The sequence below is a fragment of the Neolamprologus multifasciatus genome, chromosome 20 (genome assembly GCF_963576455.1).
Source record: "Neolamprologus multifasciatus chromosome 20, fNeoMul1.2, whole genome shotgun sequence".
NCBI lineage: Eukaryota > Metazoa > Chordata > Actinopteri > Cichliformes > Cichlidae > Neolamprologus > Neolamprologus multifasciatus.
The window spans coordinates 25,131,125-25,152,028 of NC_140458.1; the positions used below are offsets into that span (position 1 = coordinate 25,131,125).

The following is a 20,904-nucleotide window of genomic DNA, read 5'->3' on the forward strand; positions in this document are numbered from 1 at the left end:
AAAAATGAATCTATCTGGAGGGCTAAATACTGCAGAATAGCAGGATATATTATGAAAATATATGAAGTTGATTTGTGTTGCACACGCTCCCATTTCCCGATGTCTGTGCAGCTGGAAGACACAAACCAACAAGCCATCTATTTTTAGGGAATGTGATTCTAAATGTCAAGGTTCCTCTTACTAGTTAAAGAGATCAAGTTAGACATGGGCAGTCAGTCAGTTCAGACTTTGGGAATTAAAATGCCAGAATGGGAATGTTTAAATTATTAAAGGTGAATTAAGGTTTTTTAAAAATCATTTAAAATAAGGCACAAATTTCACAAAAATACCTTTCAAGTATTTAAACTTCACAATCTTGTTTTACATTTCCTTGTAATTGTAACAGGTTTCTTCTACTATTAACTTAAACAGAAGAGATCTGTTTAATCCTCTGAAACTTTAGCTGGTGTGCCCAATTTGCACAAAAATGGTAACTGAAGTGTTACAGCTACATGCCTCAGTAGGAAAAATCAGTGCTTTCTGCTCAAATGCCACAAGGAACAGAGTGTACCGATCTGCCACGTGAGAGTGAACTTCAAGGATAAACAGCTAAAGATGAGTGGTAAAATGACTGATTCAAGAATGTCTTCTTTCCAGAGAGATCTACGCTCTTCAATATGAACCTGAGAGGTTATTGGTGGCTGTAGCCTAAATGTGATTTAGACAGGCAGGAGGGAGCAGAGTGTCCAAGTTTGTCCATCTCATATTACTCCTGTCATCATCATCCAAACTGTCAGACACTACCAAATAACAACAGGTGTCCCAGTGTCCGGCTCCCGATCTACAGGCGTTCTTTGGATCTGGCCATGCAGCAGTTTCCTGTGATTTCCACATTTCCCCTTAGTTTTGGAGATATATTGTAGGAGATTTTAAGGAACACCAAAGCACGAGTGTAAACTGTAAATGTAGCACACAAACAACCGAGTGATTCCTATGGATAAATAGTCCAAATTGGTATTACATGATGTTTGGGATTGAACATTCCTAAGTGCAATGTTAACACTGTTCTACCTATAGTTCCTCTAAATGAATAAAGTCTTCCCAGCCTCTACAGGATGTTCATCTGCTCCTCTGAAAGCTGCAGGGAGACTTCTGCATAAATAAAGGCTACTGAGTCTAAATGGACCAAGAACAAGATTAAACTTGTTCTTCTAAAAAAAAAGTTCTGGTGCACAAGAAAGAGTCTGCTCTTTGCTCACATGTGTTGGTGGAGGGCTGCAGTATGTTGTGTTTGGATTGTAATCACACTTCCTGCTTGAAAGATAAAGAGGAACACCCAGAGCTAACATCTACCGCTGGTGAAAAGTTAAACACACATCTGGATTCATGTTTGGATTTGTCCTAAAACATGGTGAGACTTTCATTTAGTCTGTAATTATGAATACACAAGATCAATTTAAAATAATAAATAATAAAAGCAAATGCCAATACTGAATGCATGCACAATACAACATTCACAGCATATACTCGAGACGCAAAGTCTAGAAATATGTGTTTCATTTCATTTTAATGTTACTACGAGCATGTTGCCCGGGGCAACGTGTCAAGGTTTATATCGCTAAACATTTAGTAATATAGATCTGGTTTTTCTGTTTTTTCCTTTTTTAGTGGAAAGATCCAAGAAGGGTGGGATCAGAAAGTTTCCCCCAGCGATGTGTTCAGGAATTTTAATTGGTCTTAATTGCTGTACTATTCGTCCCCACCAGAACATTCACTTCCCCAGAACAAACGTGTGCGAGCATCTGTGCTGCAGACAAGACAAAGAGGTAAGTCTCTACAAGATTTTGCCATGGATTTTCTGTAGCAAGTGCCCCTTTTCTGTTATTATTTATTTACTTATTTAATTACCAGAATATTCCAGTTATGCAGATGATCTTAGTTAGAAAGGGTCTTGAAAGACTTGCTTAGATGGATCAGATGCTTGTTTTGACACCACATTTAGTCTATATAATAATAATTCGTATTATTTTTAAGATGTTTCCTATTACATGACCTTCTAAGCCCTCCAAATCCTAGCAAGATTTTATAAAGTCCATGCCAGCTGACTCTACTAAACTAATGACTTCTACCCCATGACCTTCTACTACCAATAAATGAATCGCTTAATCTGAAACTTTAGTAGCCCACCCCTGTGCACTGGGTTTATTCTTAATCAGTGTAACTCACTGCATGCGGCCTACTTCAAAATGTTATAGACTCTAACATACATGCAATAAGAGACACGTTTTGCTGCTACCCCGAATTAACTTTCTGGGACTCATATTCCCAAGGCAGTTTCTGATATAATACAGATTTGAGCCCCACCATCTCTCCATAGAGACATCTGTGACTGACCAGAGCCTGACATACCAGTGTAAATGCCTTCAACTCCTTAACTGCACGCAGAAGCCTTTCCCTGTGATAAGAATCCTCTTCCTGGATATCTGAAGTCCTTTTGTTTTTTTAAAGATAGAAAGGAAAAGAAAAATCTGAAATATCAAAGATCAGGGTGCTTTGATGGATTCCATCCTTAGTAGCAAATGTTGATCAGCTATTTCTGAATGACCGCCAGCGAGTAGACCATGACAGTAGAGATTGAGTTGTTTGGGCCACTGTGCTTTTCTGCCTGATCATCAGCCAGATAAGTGTGCATAGATACAGGTGTAACGTACATGTTTTGGGGTTTGTGGCCGTGTGTTATGGTTTGGGATTCTAAATAGCACTGAAACAACTGACATTATGGGAATGTGCTAATACTGATCCATGTGCTATTCCGCACCCCTCGCCCCCATCATCTTTCTTATTTTACTCTTTCTGCTATCCTGAAAGAAAAGGCATAAAAGAAAGGTATCTACACTGTTTGCCATTTTATTCACCGTGGTGCGTAACTCTGCTATTTTGTCACACTCTCCAAAGCCCTGAGGCTTGACTTACACATGATGGGCAGACAGATTACAGTGAATGTTAATGAGGGTTATTTAGCTGTCTCCACCACTTCCCCTAACACAGACAACAGGATACTCTGGTCAGTGTGCCACACGCTTTTAATCTCTTCTCTTTTTTTGGGTGGGCAGATCAAAGACTGGACAGAATGGAAGTGAAGGTTTTTGTGGATGGGGTCCCACGGGTGGTATGTGGAGTAACAAGGGAAACGACATGCCAAGAAGTGGTCCTAGTGCTGGCTCAAGCATTGGGTGCGTACACAGCATGCTGGACATTTTCTACTTGGTGACAAAGGTTATTTTGATATGCTGACGAATCCTCATTCTTTGCTTGTTCTTTAGGTCAACCCGGGCGCTACACGTTACGGGAGAAATTTAAAGACTTTGAGCGGTGCATGACACCCGAGGAACGTCTTCTGGAGACCCTGGAGAGGTACGGTGAGCAGTCCAAGGAGGTCCAGCTCAGTCTATTCCACAGAGGAGCATCTGTTTTGGATGAAACGGGCAAAGCAAAAGTAGGACGATATCAACCCTGTCCGCCATTAAGGAAGAAAGATGTAGGTTCCAGAATGAGGAGGAGTAGTGGCTCCCTGAGCCTGCATCGCCAAAGCTTGCCAATGTTATCCTGCTTAAGAGAAGAAGGTGAGAAGAAGCAAGAAGACCTGAAAAGGCCTAAAAGAAAGTCTCTGACACTCATGGAGGAGGCCTGGGACTGGCTGGAAAGTCTGGGGAAAGGAAAGGTCTATAGCACTGCCCATGATAAGGAAAGCAGTAAGTCGGATAAAAGGAACCGCATCTCTTTGGATTTCTCACTCACTGTGGAAAAAGATAACTCTGGCAGCATTAGCAGAGGCAAAGGGAAAGGTCAAAAAGCTTTGAAGTCAGAACTGGACCATCAAACCTCCTGCTGCATAGGAAATCAGACAAGGGGTAAAGAGAGCAAACACTCTAAAAAAACAAATGAGGCAAAATCCAACCTGTGTGGTTCAACTGCTGCCAGGACCGAGGAGGAGAAAAATACTCTCAGAGAAACCATAATATGTCAGCTCAAGTCCTTGCAGGACCTACAGGCCCAGATAACACGTATAGACAGGCAGATTTTTGACCTTGAGGAACGTCAAAGGGCCAGAATAGCTGAACAGGAAGCACAAGAGAGGATAGTGGAAGAAGAGATGGAGCAGATCAGGTTTTGGGAAAACGAGTTACAATCAGAGGAAGGTTACGAGAAGGATTTGCAGTATCAGTTCCTCGAGATGAGAGCGAAGGCCGTGGAGTGCAAGGCTAAACTGGAGGACTACAAGTGCAAAATGCAGTGGCTTGATTTTTTCAGAGGTGCCGCTCAAGAAGATTCTGAGACGGCTTCAAAACTCAACTCAAATTGTGCCAGTGAAATTCACGCCGTCTCGGCCCAGGATGACAATCTGGAGCAATCCAGTGCAGATGGGAGTGTAAATGTCAACAGGAAGTTCTTGCCCAGAGAAGACACCAGCCATCCTCACGCTCTAGTTCATCCAAACCAAATAAAGGAGCGGCGGCCCACTGGACCCACCGAGCTAAGGGAGTGGTGGACACACTGGTCAGAAGCCCATAGATCTCAATCACAGACTAAGAAGGTGATTCACCGCTCTGAGCTCACTATATATTTGAGCAGCACCAAGATTTAGAATCAATGTCCTGGCGTTAAAAGACAATGATCCTTCACACTTTCCATTCCAAATTTATTACCAGTGCTTACTGCATGTTCTGGGCTGGGATAAAGGCCTTCAGCAAGTATTGAACTTTAATTGCTCCTCAGTTTATTTACCTTCAGTGGGTTGAAAAAAAATTAAACAGATCATTAAAAACTATTGTAAGAGAAAGGAGCTGACATTAAAAAGGAAGAGACCAGTTTAGTTTTCTTTCACATTTGACTTCCTCTGTATTTTAGCACATCTGAAGTGTTTTTCATACTTAAACCTGCTCTGGTGCACCAATGAATAATTATACTGACTTGGTCATAATATTCAAGCAAGCCAAACTGAAGACTGATTTGACATGTAGGACTAGACTGAAAGCTTTAAGCTTCCTCTATGAATTTATCCTCACCATCAGCTGTCAGTGTACCCACACTACATGACAATGTTGCTTTTGTTGCAACTGCTGTTTATCAGAATGCACATACCTTGTTACTTCTTGCCCTCAAGACAGTCTTAATATTGCACGTAGATGGACTTTCCTACCAGCATCTTAAAATCTATACAGACACAACATTTACAGACTTAAATTTAGTGAAAAACATGGCTTTGTGGATCTTTGGTCATTCTTACTGGCAGATGTGGAAAATTGCAGTGATCAAGTTATTTTCCACTCACTACAGGGAACGTAGCACCACAAATACATCAATGTCTTATTCCTCCCTCATTTGTAGCTGTGTTGGTGTGACATCTTGACCATTTTTCCCCTCACATTTAAACTTCCCTCTTCATCAAATGCAACCGTTCTGAGATTTTACAGACATCACCAGGCTACAACAGCTGATAGTGGAATCAAAGACAGTACTGAATATAAAACATTGTTTATCAAATGTAGTTTTATTAACTGATTACTTATGCATGTCTTTCTCTCTCACAACTAGCCAATGTCAGACAAACTGCTCTATATAATAAAATGAACTTCACAAGAATTTATTTTGCTTTCAAGTTGTTTTATTCAGTCTCAAAGAACACCTACAGGCTTCCTCTGAAAAGAAAACAGAACAGCTCGTGAATTTCATAAAATTTTAATTCAATTGTTTCATTCAAGAACATTAACAAAAGTACATGAGAACCTCTGTACTCGGTTCAACTGAAACCCGGTGATCTCCAGAGAAATTAATTTTGACTGTAACTTAACGTGCAGAGGCACAACAGCTCATCTCCAGAGCGCACAAGCTGATCTCCTGATTTCTAATGCAGTTTTTCTTAAAAACTGAATTTCTAATACTTCACCCCTTTTCCTTTAAGTTACATTGGTTTTGTTATATTTGAAGTTTCCAAATTCCACTTTAAAAAAAAAAAAAAAAAAAAAAAAAAAAAAGCAGCACACATTACGTATAGTATACGTCAACCCACAGGTTTGGGATGCATATCAGTATTTTTCCTACTTTAAGAGAAAGCCACCCTAAGATTGTTCTGAATATTTTGGCGGTTGGCTGGGATCAGAGGACACATCTAAATATTTTTTTTTTGTTTTTGTTTATTTCGTTTTGCTTTCAGTTTTTAGGCACCTTATTCTTAATATTAGCAGATTAAGTTTCAATGGAGAAAAAAAAAGAAAAAAAAATTATGTGCAAGAAACAAACAAACAAAATGAAAAAAAAAAAAAAAAAAAAGTATAAAAGAACTGCAGATATAAGATGCCACAAGGAATTCTGCACCTGGGAGGGGAGAGAGAAAAGAGGAAGAAAAGGAAATGCTGAAGTGGAGCATGTGAATACCAAAAAGGCATCAAAACTCCAGACTGGTGGAAGTAAATCCCATTAGATTAACTACTTTGACATTCACATATATCACACACGCGCCATGCTTCCACTTCAATAAAGCATTAAAAACTGCTCAAAAAAAACGAGCAGAGAAGAATCCTCGGTTTAAGCTTGCACATATGAGAAATATGATCCTCCTTATGGAGGGAGCTTTACTTTATGCGTTTTGTAGGAAAGCATACAGGAGTGGAAACCTGATAGCAAAGTTATTACGTTTCCATCGGTAAGGGAGCAAAAAGTAAGAACGAATATGGAGCTGAGGTTCAAACACATGCCAACAGTCACTCGCCCAGTCAAACTAGCGGACAGATTACAGGTGCAGAATTCCAGACAAACAAAATCAGGACGTAGACAGCCACACAGTCACCACTCTGACTTGGAGGGAACAAGCCCCTTAGAAACAAATACCTCCATTACACACTAATCAATTCTAGGATACATCATACGCACACACTCAGAGGTCCCCATGTACACTGCAGCGTGGAACTCTGTATCAAGTACATCATACATGGGAAGCAGGGAACTGTGGAATAAGAAAAATTCCACTGCAGACTGGGGACAAAGATTACACATGCCAATTACTGTATGTGTGCGTATGTTTTGCGGATGAGTTTGTGTACAAGCATGTGTCAAATTAAATTCCCTTATCCCCTGCTGCTGCTCTCGGCGACAGCGTCCCTCCAACACCAAATGGGGGTAGGCCCTGTATTGCTCAGTCAATGACACCAGGCTGGCGAGTCTTCCGCTCCACATTGAAGCCCTGTAAAGACAGAATAAGTTTAATTATGATTAAAACAAAGGAAAGAAAAAAAAAAAAAAAAAAAGTTGTAAAAATTTTCAGGAAGGAAACTGTTAAACCCCTGAAATGCTCGCCAAGTGTCTTTTTTAGTCACTGCAGCAAATTATTTCATTATACTTGATTCTGATCAGTAACATGGATGGCTCCAAATTCATTTTAGCCAATGTCATTTCTAAAAGGCTATGCAAACTTACAGGTTAGCACAATTCATCAGATGTGGCACCATCTGATAATCTCATCATACCTTTGAATTGTCAGGACCACGAGGCTGCCTTACAATGACCAGGCGAGGAGCACTGGCATCATCAAGTGTGATACTCTTCAGTCTGTTCACCAGGCGGTCAGGACGTGGAGTCGCCACTGGTTTAGGCCCCTCACTGCAAGAGGAACACAATGAACAAACAATGTGACGGCCCACTGCGTTAAACATACCAGCCACAGTCCAGTTCTAAATTTAAAGATCAAGTTCTTACCTGACTCTGCGTACATTGCAGGCACTACATTTTCCTGTGCGTTGATTGAGGACAACTGAGAACTCCACTTCATCCCCAGTCTGAAGCTCCAGACCATCTTGCACTTCTTTTACATGGAAGAATAACTTCTTGCTATCACCAACTTCGTATGTGATAAAGCCAAACTGGAGAGGGGGGGGGGGGGGGGGGGGGGGGTGTCACAAAAAAAAAAAAAAAAAAAAACCTCAAAATTAATCACAATTTTTGAGTTTTAAAGTATGACCACCTACTACCCAGTGTGTTTTTTGTTGTTTTCAATCATGCAATTGAGGAGAGGAAGAAACAAAAACTGAACACTACCTGGTCTTTAACACACTCCACCATGGCTCTACGCTGCGGAACCACATTACAGGCCATCTTCTGTCCAGTCTGGGTTATTGTGCAAACCTGGAACTTCACCTGTTCTCCTTTTTGCAAACAATCAGACTTGTTTGCCATACTCATGATTCCAAATGGATAATTCTGCACTTTTGATCCGCCTGAAAATTAAAGGGGGAGGAATCAATTTTACTTTCTACAAATAAACTGTTTAAATGTGTAGTCATAATGTGACACCAACCTTCCTCGGAGAACTCAACAAGCCCTTGGTATTCAGTCTGGGAGGGGTCAACACTGCGTATAGGACGGATAACTTTCCCTGTCATCACTGTCCCACCAACATCTTCACCAATTCCATTCACTATGACGGGAAAGCAGTGGATTTTATTTGCAATCATTCCTACCTACAAAATGCCAAACAAATGTACCAAAAACAACTGGAAGTGAGTCACTGATACCTGCAGCAACCTTGGTGACCTTTTCAGCACTGACTTTGTTTCCTTTTCCCTTTGAGAGATTGTATTCCACTGTGTCTCCCAGATCCAAGTTATCCAAGTCTCCGCACATTTCACTAAAAACAAAAGCATAAGTCTGAGAATTTGATACTAAAGCGAGTTATCTGGCATTAATAAATGAATACCCCAACCCAGAGGTGTGTTCAAACTTAAATCATTACCTGTAGTGAAAGAACACTTCCTGGTCATGATTTGCTGTCTCAATGAAACCAAAGTTATCTTTCAGTGCAGCAACAAATCCATGCAGTCTCTTGGCACCAGAGGCATTACGGTTGAGGACCCGGATGGAGACGGCACTCTGTTGGCCAGTTCGCTTCACTTCATTGATTGAGAACTCCACCTAGAGGACAAACACACAAGTTGCACGGGGAAAAAGAAAAAAGCTTCAAGCTTTCAACAACTAAACTTCAAACCTTCAAAAGATGAATTGTAGCATCAACTGTTTGCTATGGAAAGATGCCTCCAAAAGGACTTTTTTCAACTGGACTAATTAGGCCAATTACAAAGTGGAAACCACATTTGCGCTCAAGCAAAATAAACAAGTGTTACTACCTTGTCCCCAACCTGTGGGTGACTTCCTCCCTCTAGGTCCTTGGCATGGTATGGCACAGTGAGCTTCACTCCACAGTCTTCATATGCTATCACTCCCTCCTCAGACTCCTACAATAAAAGCAACACATCAAACTTGGATCATCTTTCCAATTAAGACAGCGGTCCCCAACATTTTTTGCGCCACGGACTGGTTTATGCCCGACAATATTTTCACGGACCGGCCTTTAAGGTGTCACGGATAAATACAACAAAATAAAACTAGTACCGGTACCGAAAAAAAAAAGAAGATTTATTCATAACACACGTGAAAACACCCAGGAAAACAGAGTTAACGATAAAAACAATAACAAAATAACGTTGAAAACCGATAAAAACCATACATTTCACACCTGAGCCTCAACTCTCGCAGCCCAGTACCAAACGACTCACAGACCGGTCCGAGGCCCGGGGGTTGGGAACCGCTGAATTAAGACTAGGAGTGTTGGCCAAATGTCTCTGCAATCCTACAGTTTACCAGCTTATGCTCATTTTGTTCATGTCTCCAATTTAAAAGAGAACAAGTCATTTATGACTAGTGTATTAGAAAATTCTGTGCACACAGCCTACATAAGCATTAAAGATAAATGTGTGCAATGCATCATGCTGTAGCAGCCTAGTTAGTAGTAGTAGTAGTAGTAGTAGTATTCTACTACAAGCAGTGTTGAGCTTTACCCTACAATTTAGGGCTGCATAATTATTCACTGCTCTAGTTTCAATTATTGAGAGCAGTGACTGCGTGAACCAATCACAGCATTAACTTTACTGGCTTTATAATGCTAGATATTTAATAATAAAAAACTAAACACTGTTACTTGACTGAAAATGGCTCTTAATCCATCGTTTGCCATTTCAGTTACTGTATATCGTTTTGAATGCAAAACCATTAGCGCTTAATTGAACTGTTAAAACACAAAATCAAAAATCTGGGCACAGTTTACAATTATTAGGAAGAACCAAAAACTCGCTGCACACATTTTAAATACAACAGGCTGACAACCACTAAGAGGAGGAGACCCCCCCCCCCCCCCCCCAAAAAAAAAAACAAAACAAAAAAAACCCCCCACTAGCATTCGGATTACTTTTGTGCAGCCCTACAACAAAGTGAAGCCTCAATTCCAGATTCCATGGGTTAAATGATGATCAAACCTCACACTGTAAATTAATGAGGTGAAGGACACGAGAGGGTCAGAGGTTAACAAAGACTAACCTTTTCTACTGTTAGTAAAACAAATTGCGACACTGATAGTTTGTACAACTGGAGTGTCTTTAATTGTGATGCACTTTCATGTAGCTTCATGCAGGTCTCAGTCCTACCTTATCTTTTTTCTAACCAACAAGGAGCATGAACAGGAAGTCATTGAAGGAGGAAAGCAAAGAGGAACATTAGAACTAAAACAGTGTGAAAATAGGGATAGATGAGGGGGAAATGGGCTTCGAGGGTAGTGTCATAAATGGGGATGATTTAAGTTATAAGCTGTGTTACCTTCTCCTTGCCCTTGGTGGGACTGATGTTCTTGGCGGTGTTTCCAACAACTTCCTTTTCCACTACACCCACAAAACGTTGCTCAGACTGGATATGGAAAGACACTGTGCCTTTCGGAAGCTTCTTAATGCGCACTGCATGGTTTCTCTGAGCTGACAGCATATCCTGGCAGGGATGACATTTATATTAGTATTTTTACTTAAAAGTAACTTGAATGTGCCTGCTTAGGTAATAGAAAATACATACTTTTTTGAAAAGCTTATAAACAGGACCTACAGGCACAACAGTGAACTCCACTTCATCTGAGATATGAAGCTGGCCCTCCTCTAGGACTTCACTGAAGTGAAAGAACATCCTGGCATCCCGATCCACACACTTAATGAATCCAAAGCCATCGCGTATAGCTGCAATAACCCCCTAAAAGAATACATGATGATGCACCATAATCAACATCTGTGATGAATGTACTATAACATATAATTAAAACCATTTATGGCTGCTGTTCTGCAAGCTACCATTTCACGATTCTCCTTGGTGAACTTGAAAGTGTCTGGCAAGATTTCGATGTTGGTAGCCCGCTCAAGCTTGTCTCGGCGATCAGTAGAGATGTTGAATTGTATGTGGTCTCCTTCCAAAAGAGTCACCTTGGTCTTTGTGTCCTTCTCGCCAAACGGCAGTTCCTTGTCATTGAAACCCATCCTTACACTGACACGACCAGGCAGAGGGTCATTCTGTGGAAACAAAGTTTACATATCTGTTAAAATTGTTTTAAATTCTTGGGTTGTAGTCCATGCTCCCTTTAACAACAAACTGTCGTCTACTAAATAAGGTTTATCAGAATCTCCTTGCCTGGTTCTTAGTGGGGACTTTGGGAATGACCTTTACAACGGTGCCTTCAAACTGCTCAATGCTGATATCCTCAAAGATGACGGTTCCTTGAGGGAGGAGCCTCACGTCTGTTGCTACTTCTTTACCCTATTGAAGGTTACAAATTAATCAAAGTCCTTTAAGAGTTACACAAAGACAGTCAAAAGTAGAGCTAAAGCTGAGTGATACATTTTCAAAACGTTCTACTGAAATTCCTAAAAGGTAGCACTCACATTTCTATCTTTGATGGTGAACTCCACATCATCTCCAGCCTGAAGAGCCTCTAGATCACCTTTGAACTCGCTGTAGTGAAAGAAGATTTCCTTCACCACATCTGCTCTTTCAATGAATCCAAAGGCCTCCTGAAATTGAAAACAAGGTTCAGCATAACAGGTTGGTCCCGTTTCAATAGTTGAGCAATTGTAATAAAGCTTGGGGACGAATGAGGAGGGAAAAAAAGCCTGCTAAGGGCAAAATTAAGTTGTTTTTGTAACCACTGTTATATTCTACAAACATGACAAAATAAACTGTTTACAGCAATATTTTTTCACCGTTTTGATAGTCACTGTAGTTGCTTTATTAATTTCTTAAAGTTCTTTCTCTTATATTTTATATAACCACACTACGGACGGACAAGCGCCCGTTTTTATGCGTTGTGGTTAGCAACAACGACGGTAACACCATTGCGTGTCCACTTGTTTATGTTCCACATAAACCTTTCACAATAAAGCTCAAGATCCTGTTGAGACTTTTCAAAATAAACTGAATCACGTGAAAGAGCAGATTATTTACAGATGAGAAGTAAAAAAGAGCCGCCAGGTGTTAAAAAAATAAACCTTAAACTCAAACGTTAGAACAGGCTTTTCCCCGCAGCACGCCGTGTAATAAATACTCAAAGAAAACGGCGGCCGTTACAACTTCTGTCTAAAAATGTATAGTTTCATGCATCGGTTAAAACACTTGACTCCAGCTACATGACACGCAGCTGGAAACACTTCCCGCAAGTTGCGCTGCCCGAGATTTATTGGGATATGAGATTTTGGTCATATCGCACAGCCCCACACACATGCTTTAGATATCCAAGCGAACTTTACAAACCGTAAAGTTCACCCAATACTCCTCAACTATTCTAGGCAATTTGTTTTGTCAAATTTCAAAGATATTCCACTAGAGAGAGAAAAAAAGAGGGGAGAAAAAAAAAAAAGTTGTTTTGATTGGATCTTACCTTTGTAGCACACACTACACCCTGGCACCTCATCTGTTTTTTCTTCACAAGCTGAATATTACGAGCGCTGACTGCACCAGTACTAAAAAACCACAAAGGAATGAACATTAAACACCCAGTGACAGCTGCTTATGGCATTTATGCTACAAGTGCTGCACACTTACTGCTTATTGGTCTCCATATAGAAGCTGACTTTGTCCCCCGTGTCCAAATGGATATTTCCCTCCACGTCATCAGGAGTATATGTAAGGTAAAATACTTCCTGTGAAAAGACACCACCGATTTAAAAACAAAAACAAAAAAAAAACACTTAATAACTCGAACTATGTAATATTCAAAACTACCAACAATGAAACTGAGTGAAGAAAAGACTGCCATGTGCTGTGGAGGCTGAAGGCTTTACATTGACTCAGTGCCACCCAATTTGACTAAAAGCAACACCTACAAACACTGGCTTCTGCCCTTTTTCATTAGTAATCATGTTACATTGATCAAATAAGCATTTAGCAAACTCAAACAAAAGATGCAAGAAGTTAACCAATTGCCTCTGTACAAAGTCTACTACAGAGGACAGGAGATGAATTTAAAGAAGAAACCCACTCCATTACATTAACATGCTGCAGCTTGCTGACTCAAAGTGTAATCCATGCCACCCATCTTACCCCATTTCTTTCATAGCAGACACTGCCAGTGGGCACCTGTCCATGAGCAGACTTTCCATCCAAATGCAACGGGATTGATGACACAACCTGCAGTAAGGGGGGGAAATTACAGGTAGAAGCCATTAAACCACTGTTTCATTGGGCTGAATAGACAGCTACAAAGCCAAATAAAAAAAAAGTATGGAAATGAGATGAATAAAATGCCTGAATCTCAAATTGTACAAATGCAGGTGCATGAATGCTCTAAATGAAGATTTGAGTAATTTGTTTATATCAAATAACAAGGTTAGTGGCATCATGTAGTTATGTTTATCACCAATGATACCAAGTGTTTGGGAAACTGGCTGTTGTATAAAATACAGAACTGAGTTGTCAAGTGAGAAATTATCTCATTCATACACATTTGTTCAGACATTCATCATCTCAAGCAGATACTCATGCCAGTTTTTAGTTTACATTTAAACTGTAAATCAGGATGAGAGACAAGCTTGACAATTATAAAAATGACACTGCTTGCCCCAAAAAATAAAATAAAAAAGCTAAGCTGACAGACAAGGACATAACCAAAAATAAAATGGTATTCCTTAACTGGATGAATATAACCATGCAGCACAGTAAAGGGATAGGCGTGCAGGTCTGGCCCCACCTGGCCCGAAATGCGCTCCTCTGGCAACACTTCTGGCTTTATCTTAAGCAGCTTCACTGCTATGGGCTTGCCAGTGCGCCTGTCAGAGGAAACTTCAAACTCTACATCATCTACAGAGAAAGGGACAACAAATAGAAAAGAAAATGAGCAAACTTCAAATGACAAATACAACCTAAGTTTCAATAAAGTCAGCAGGAAATCAAGTAAGTTTCTTTTCAGTAAGTCGCCCTCACCTCCTATTTTAAGCTCCTGCAGGTTGCCATTGTACTGGGAGCAGTGGAAGAAGAGACGAGCCTGACGTTCAGAGCACTGGATAAACCCATAGGAAGTCAAGAGCTTCTCCACCACACCAGTCTCTCTAATGCCAGGCCCTGAGCCATTGGCATATGCGGTGTGCCCATTGTTGTGGAGCATGCCTGGATCAAAACTCATCTAGAGAAGAAGAGAAGCAAGTATTAAAAAGAAAGCTACCAGCAGTACATAAACATGTAGTTTAACAATTAGGATGCAGCAGCTGTGTTGGATGCCAACCTAAAACGAAATAAATAAAAAGGAAATGAAAAATCAAACATGCAAGTATAGCACTTTCAGGGAAAGTGTGGAGGGGGCAGGGTGAGCAAGTAAAGCCACACGAGAATCTTTGGGGGCTAAGACGCACTGATTTCAAACTTAGACCACAAACATAACCTTTTCACTCATGCACCTGAAGCTGAACTTGACTCACTCCATTTACAGCAGTGTGGCAGAATTTCACACAGTTCTGGTTAGACAAACATTCAATGTGTTTCCATCCATTAACAAACTACTGATTACATGGCAATATCACCAGAAACTTGTCAAAACTCTTTCACAGCACCCTAGTTAATCTTTGGGGCATTTGTTTTCATCCATGCTGTTAGCAAAAGTCACAACACACCAGCAGCTCAGAGTGGTTAGGTCAGTGTGGGCACCATCAGATATGCCTCCTTACTGATCTCTGATACAAAGGTGTCCGCTTGTGTTTTTTACTGCCTGGGTGGGGATGGCAAGAGACGGAGGAGGAACGGGGGATAGGTACGGGACCAGTAGAAGCAGATGGGGTAGAGCCAGTGTTGCGAGCCACTGGAGGTTCAGAGGAGCCTCTTTCCATTTCTGACACTGGGGACAGGACTGGGATATGCTGCAGAGAAATGGAACGTTTGGCTTTTACTCTGCCTACAGTTTCCCCATCATCTCAGACAAAACCTGCTGAACTTATAACTCAACTTTTGGAGGTATTATAGAGTCCTTTAGGCCCACCACATTCTGACGTGTTCTACAAAAAGCAATGGACTAGATAGTCATCACAACCACCACCAATACTTAAACCAGGAACAATAGCAGGCAGTAAAACCATCAGATCACTCAACCCTGAAAATTTCATGTTGAAGGGAGCGATATTTGGAGCGCTACCAAGTCCCTGGTAGTACTAGAGCGCACTCAAACAGGAACGGATCTACAGAGGAAGCAACACTAAAAAGATATCTAAAATACATTATTGGCACAGACAGTCATGGGAATGATTTAAATACAGTGCTGCAATTTAAAAAAAAAAAAAGTAAAGATGGAGAATCAGAAAATGCAAATGACAGGTCAAAGAGCGGTGCATCTACAGTGGACAGGAAGTTGGTGATGGATTATGAGTAATGGGGGAAGAGGGAGGGGATCCCAGAGCAGCCTCTTGCTAGCCCCTGTCCTGCAACTATCACGACTCCTTATGACACAACGCAAACGTACATGAATCCCCAAAGAGAATTAAGGGCTTTGGTCCAGTGCTGATGGATGAGTACTGTAAATACCATCGACTTAAGATCAATTTTCAGTTTTCCTGAGAACCAACAAGTATCCACCTTTCATATGCATCTGTGGTCCTGGATTTTGTGTGTAGTTACGTCGAAGTGTTAATATTGTCCATCTTGAGTCACTGCCCTCCCTTTTACCAGTCTGAATATTAATCGGGGAGGGTACAATGTAAAAAAAATAAAATAAAAATAATAAAAACAATTTAAAATGAAAATTAAAAGTGTTCGTTTACATCAAATTTCGGTTGTCTAGTTGGCAGAACACCCCTCACCCTGCAAGAAAATAACTGAGTAGAGGCTAGTCTTGGGAGCCTGAAAAGATGAAAGAAGTTATGCCATTCACAGCAAAGATGCGGGGCAAGGTGGGTGGATGGGTGCTCGATGGGGTGGGGCACGTAGAAAGGTGGGAAGGTGAAACTTACGGATCGGCCATATGGCGACAGGCTGAGTCCGACAGGGGAGGTGCTGCTCAGGTCAGCGCTAACAAACGCGGTGGGTGGCGACGCAGGCAAGGTAAACTCAACAAAGCCTTTCCAGGGGCTGCCCATATTTTCCCATAAACTTGAACAAAACTTGCTTGAGCACTTGCTGAACTTTGATATAGGTTTTTGTTTTTTGTTGGAATTTTTTGCTTGAGTGTTAAATACTATTCTTATGCAACCACCCAATGATACACCGCTGGATGTCTGCAAGGGTGAAGAGAGGAACAAACATAATAGGTAAGGCAGGTCAGCCAGTGTGCCAAGTGTCACAAACAAAAAGGAAAATAGCTGCAGGCTGTAATCCCCAGAGAGGATACAAAAAAAAAAAAAAAGGGGGGGGGGGGGGGAGAAGGAGGCAAAAAAAAAAAGGAGGGGGGGGTATGGCCTGAGAACGACAAAATAGGAAGAGTGTGGATCAGGTAAGGGAAGGCAAGTAAATCATTTTCCAACAAAACTGAATGACTACTTCAAGTATTTGGAGGTGGTGGTGGCTCAGTGGTGCTGGCTTCTTTCACATTTTCAGAATAGTTATCTTTAACAAAAGGACAATGTAGAGGTCACATCAAAATTTTACACCAAGTATCACTTCCTGCACTCACTCCACCAAAAGGATGTAATGTCACATGGAGAAAGCAATAAGTACGCAAGATTCAAGTCTAACCAAGCACTGCGGTAGCTTGGAATTGGCTGCTGCAAACAACAGCTTAAAATATTGTCCTACATATAGAAATTTAAATGAGGTACCAAAAAAAAAAAAAATTAGTTTGCCACTAATAAACCTAATAATACAGAGAGGTAATGATGAGCAAAACTTGTGACATAGCCAGAAGTACATTTACAGCCATCAAAAACACGCTATGAAGGGCTTCAACTGACTCGAGACCTACCTTTATTGGTCGCCTTGTGTCGTGTATCTCTCAGGATTTTGATGAACTAGCAGTTTTTGTGGACCTCTTCACGCACACAGTTGAACACGCACACTTGTTACAGTTTCTGGCACAAGTTCTAGATGTTGCATAAAAGTAAAAAATAAAAAAGGGGGGTGGAAATTTAGAGCAAAAATAAAACAAAAAGGCAAAGGCAGGTGCAAAAAACCCTGCTCAGGAAGAAGGAGAAAAAAGGGGGTAAGTTGGGGAAGGGAGCTATGGAAGTGGGGAAAAGGAAAAAACAAAACAAAACAAAAAAACCAACAACAACAACAACTAGCAGATAGCAGCCCACTCCACACCCCGGTGGTGAGTCGGCGGTGTAGTGAGGATGAGGAGGGCTAGGAGCAGCGTTGGGACGTGTGCTTTGTCAAAGCTGTTGAGTAGGCACAGACTTCTGGTTTCAGATCAACTCTGGTCTTCTCAGAATATGCTTGGGCGCAAGTTTGCTTCTCTTCCACTTCGCGGTTGGGATGATGTGCGTATTCTTTGGTCGTTTCAGGATTTGGTTACTTTTTGCGTTTAAATCCTTGAAGTGATCCTTTTTCACCCACGCTTCTTCAGTGTTGACTTTGTTTTGGGAGGTTTGTCTTCAGTTTCTTTGATTTGATCTGAACTTGAAGCAGTTGCGGATGGTACAAAAATTCAGTTCGGTTTCACTTCATACTGTTTGAAGGGGGATGAAGAAAAAAAGAAGATCTGGTTAGATGAAAACTTATCACCAACTCCACTGATCTAAATTTAGGTTAAATACAAAATGGCCCAAGGGCTCCATGAGTCTGTAGTGAGAGAGAAAAATGTAATTACACTGTCAGCTAATATGACTATTCTGTCACATGAAAACAAGTAAAAACCCCAAGCACCAGCAGCCTGAGGTTTTTTGGGAACATTTGATTCTTTAGCCGCACTCAAGTACAAAAATAAGCTTTCCTCAAATGCCTCTAGATACAATGCTATGCAGCTGACAAGTACTTTGGATCAACAAGTCCTTGTGCATACCTTCAGTTCAGGCTATGTTATTTATGGCAACATTTCAGACCAAGGCCCTCTGTTTCATCATTCAGCCCCCCTTGTTCTGCATGCACACCACTGTAAACATTTTCAGAGGGGCTAATATGGCAATCAAACAAAGCATCGTAACATGTGTATGATCTCCCCCCCCCCCAAAAAAAAACAAAAACAAAAAAAAAACAAACATTTTTTCCAGAAACTCCAAGTAACATACAACACACCAGACCAGGATGTTGTTGACCTAAATACCCTGCTCTGAAAACAAGATAGCTGAGCCAACCAAGGACACACGATATCTATTCTGCTGTGACTATGTTGCAATGTCTCCCTTCTTACATCCCACTAGGTTAGAATATGACGTTGTTAAAAGGCTCAAATGTGATTGCTACAAGGTTGACTGCATAAGTGTATTAAAGGTTATGAGCCAGGAACCGAAGACAGCTTCTGTGGTATCTAGGATTTCTTCTGCTTTTTATTTCGCAGGAAACGAGAAAAAAAAAAAATCCACTCACGACACAACTAGCAGCGATCGGCCGTTTTAACCATGTTTTTTTGTTTTTGTTTATTTATTTATTTATTATTTCAATTGGGACCAAACTATTTGTTATTTAATAACACGAGTGGGAAAGATCTCTCTTATGATTGGACATTTATTAAACGACAGTCTTTTCTCTAGGCAAACAAAACAACCGCCGCGACAGGAACCACCATGTGACTTCTCAGCAATCCGCTATCCTCAGCTGGAACAGCCAACATGGCCTGATCCAACACGTTTCGGTATGCAACGCCATTACGAAAGTTACGTCTAACCAGTCGATTTAAAACAAACAATAAACTAAAACATAGTTCGTTAAAACTTCGTTCCTTTAGTTCTGTTTTGCTCATTAAGCAAAGTAACCCGCACAATCACATTTAAGGATGTCTTACTGACCTTGTGTGGACAAACAGAACCTGACAGATTAACATTCGCCGATGCTAATCGTCGTAAACAGCTACTACTCCACTGTCTTTAGCAACACTTAAGTTAATGATGAAGAATTTCTTTAACTAAAACGCATTCAGTTCTTTTGTAATTACCCGATGACTTAACTCCTGTGCAGCTTGGAGTCCTTGAACATAAAGTTTGCTGGTAATTAAGCAACGGTTCAACGTTGTACACTGTACAGAGAGATAGCATTTCGACTTCTCTTTCACATTAATGTTTAATGTGGTTTCGGCCATCAGTCAAAATATGTAGAATTTCTATGTATTAATTTAGCTGGGACTGATTATAAAGAATTTTTTTAACTCGAAATCATATTTTAATGGAGACGTTTTTTAGAACTGGATCGTATCACATGCCAACCTGCAACACGGGCTATTTAGGCTAAACGGACAATAGAGTTAAGAACAGACAATGCCAAAAGTGACTGCCGACACCAGGACAGTTCTTTAAAAAGTACTTATAATTATTTACATTTTAATTTCTTGCCAGTCAAGAACAACGTTAAATATAAACACTCAGTTTATTCATTTCTTTACGTCGATAACGCAATAATAACATTATCGGCGTTAACGGCACGAGGACGGAACAACAAAGAAGCTAGATATAAGCCTCGTGCTTAATTCTATTTAAATGCCATCTTTGTCTCTAAAGTAAACCACATTCATTTTACACACGTGCTTTTTCTCTGCCAGACTCTAATACGTCTTAGAAAAACATCATGCGCCTGTTTATTTATATCTTCGACAGCATAACTAGGCCATTGGCAGTGCTAAGTAGCTAGTAGCGACTACGGTTAGCTAGCATGCCGTTGTACTCCTCGGCCCTTGCGTGATTTATGTGGAGCTGTAACAAGGCAGCCCCCACCCAGGCCCGAACTGTGCGTACGACTAAGCGCTGACTCACCAATTCACCTCTAAGTACTCACTGACCAAACAAGAAAACTATTATTGATATATTACCAGTACACGCTTAAATTATTCTGCTAAAAGGGATAAAATATTAAAAACTCACCCCAACAGCTTTCAGCACTGTCACCAGCGCCGCTAGAAGCAGCACGGCACATTGCGTAGAGATAGGGAGGCGGCTACCGCGATATTTGACGATACTAGGTAGACCAAAGATCCTAAAGCGAAGAGTGGCTACGCAAGGTGCTATAAGAAACCGCCTATGTGCCGCAAAGGAACATGGGAGGCATTTGCGTTATAGTAACGTTAACATTTTATCTACCTCGCTGTCTAGACTGGAAAACAGATATGTAAGAGTAATCCAGTAGGGTTCAATAAATAATAAACCCATTAATTATTTGTAAGTAAATAATAACTATCATGCCATTTATTAGATAACTAAACTGAATAGGTGTCGCCATAACTAAGTTTTCTCCCCATACAGGAGAGTTTCTGAGACTATACGTTGCACAAAAACCCAACATAGGAAAATGTAACATAATGCATCAACTCAACTCAGCCCTTCACTCACTTTGAAATTACCCGATACTAATATTTTTTTCAACACTGTAAGTGTTTTACGTTACATTTTTACTTGAAATGTTGATAACTTTTAAAATTGACCCTGTGCACGAGAAAATGCTAACTTCCTGGTTTGA

The 20,904-nt window shown here is 40.7% G+C and overlaps 2 protein-coding genes across 8 annotated transcripts; one reads left to right on the plus strand and one right to left on the minus strand.

Moving 5' to 3' along the window:
* The first annotated feature begins 1,658 nt into the window (after positions 1–1,658).
* On the plus strand, positions 1,659–6,320 carry rassf11 (Ras association domain family member 11). The gene is made up of 3 exons (XM_085147127.1): positions 1,659–1,805; positions 3,093–3,212; positions 3,303–6,320. Exons 2-3 carry the CDS (start codon positions 3,110–3,112, stop codon positions 4,622–4,624), a joined length of 1,425 nt encoding a protein of 474 aa, XP_085003253.1. The 5' UTR covers positions 1,659–1,805; positions 3,093–3,109; the 3' UTR covers positions 4,625–6,320.
* On the minus strand, positions 5,703–20,452 carry csde1 (cold shock domain containing E1, RNA-binding). 7 transcript variants are annotated; one of them, XM_085147113.1, is made up of 22 exons: positions 20,313–20,452; positions 17,267–17,971; positions 16,320–16,583; positions 15,048–15,236; positions 14,311–14,509; positions 14,078–14,187; positions 13,432–13,518; positions 12,934–13,031; positions 12,770–12,851; positions 11,778–11,906; positions 11,527–11,652; positions 11,193–11,408; positions 10,954–11,094; positions 10,678–10,842; positions 9,156–9,263; positions 8,765–8,943; positions 8,547–8,659; positions 8,330–8,449; positions 8,071–8,249; positions 7,732–7,895; positions 7,503–7,635; positions 5,703–7,219 (listed from the first exon to the last, which is right to left on the minus strand). In XM_085147113.1, the coding sequence occupies exons 3-22, from the start codon at positions 16,443–16,445 to the stop codon at positions 7,172–7,174; spliced, it is 2,712 nt and encodes a 903-aa protein (XP_085003239.1). In that variant the 5' UTR covers positions 16,446–16,583; positions 17,267–17,971; positions 20,313–20,452; the 3' UTR covers positions 5,703–7,171. The 7 variants fall into 7 exon arrangements, with proteins under 7 accessions (XP_085003239.1, XP_085003238.1, XP_085003237.1 ...); XM_085147112.1 differs by having other exon boundaries at positions 10,924–11,094; XM_085147111.1 differs by having other exon boundaries at positions 14,021–14,187.
* Between the last annotated feature and the right edge of the window lie 452 nt (positions 20,453–20,904).

Coding starts and splice junctions, on each gene's coding strand:
- csde1 (XM_085147110.1), bottom strand. CDS start 16,445: ATGGGCAGCCCCTGGAAAGGCTTTGTTGAGTTTACCTTGCCTGCGTCG. Junction 11,409..11,526: donor AAGTCCCCACTAAGAACCAG/GCAAGGAGATTC, acceptor TTGTTTCCACAG/AATGACCCTCTGCCTGGTCG. Junction 8,944..9,155: donor ACCCACAGGTTGGGGACAAG/GTAGTAACACTT, acceptor TTTGTCCTCTAG/GTGGAGTTCTCAATCAATGA.
- rassf11 (XM_085147127.1), top strand. CDS start 3,110: ATGGAAGTGAAGGTTTTTGTGGATGGGGTCCCACGGGTGGTATGTGGA. Junction 3,213..3,302: donor AGTGCTGGCTCAAGCATTGG/GTGCGTACACAG, acceptor CTTGTTCTTTAG/GTCAACCCGGGCGCTACACG.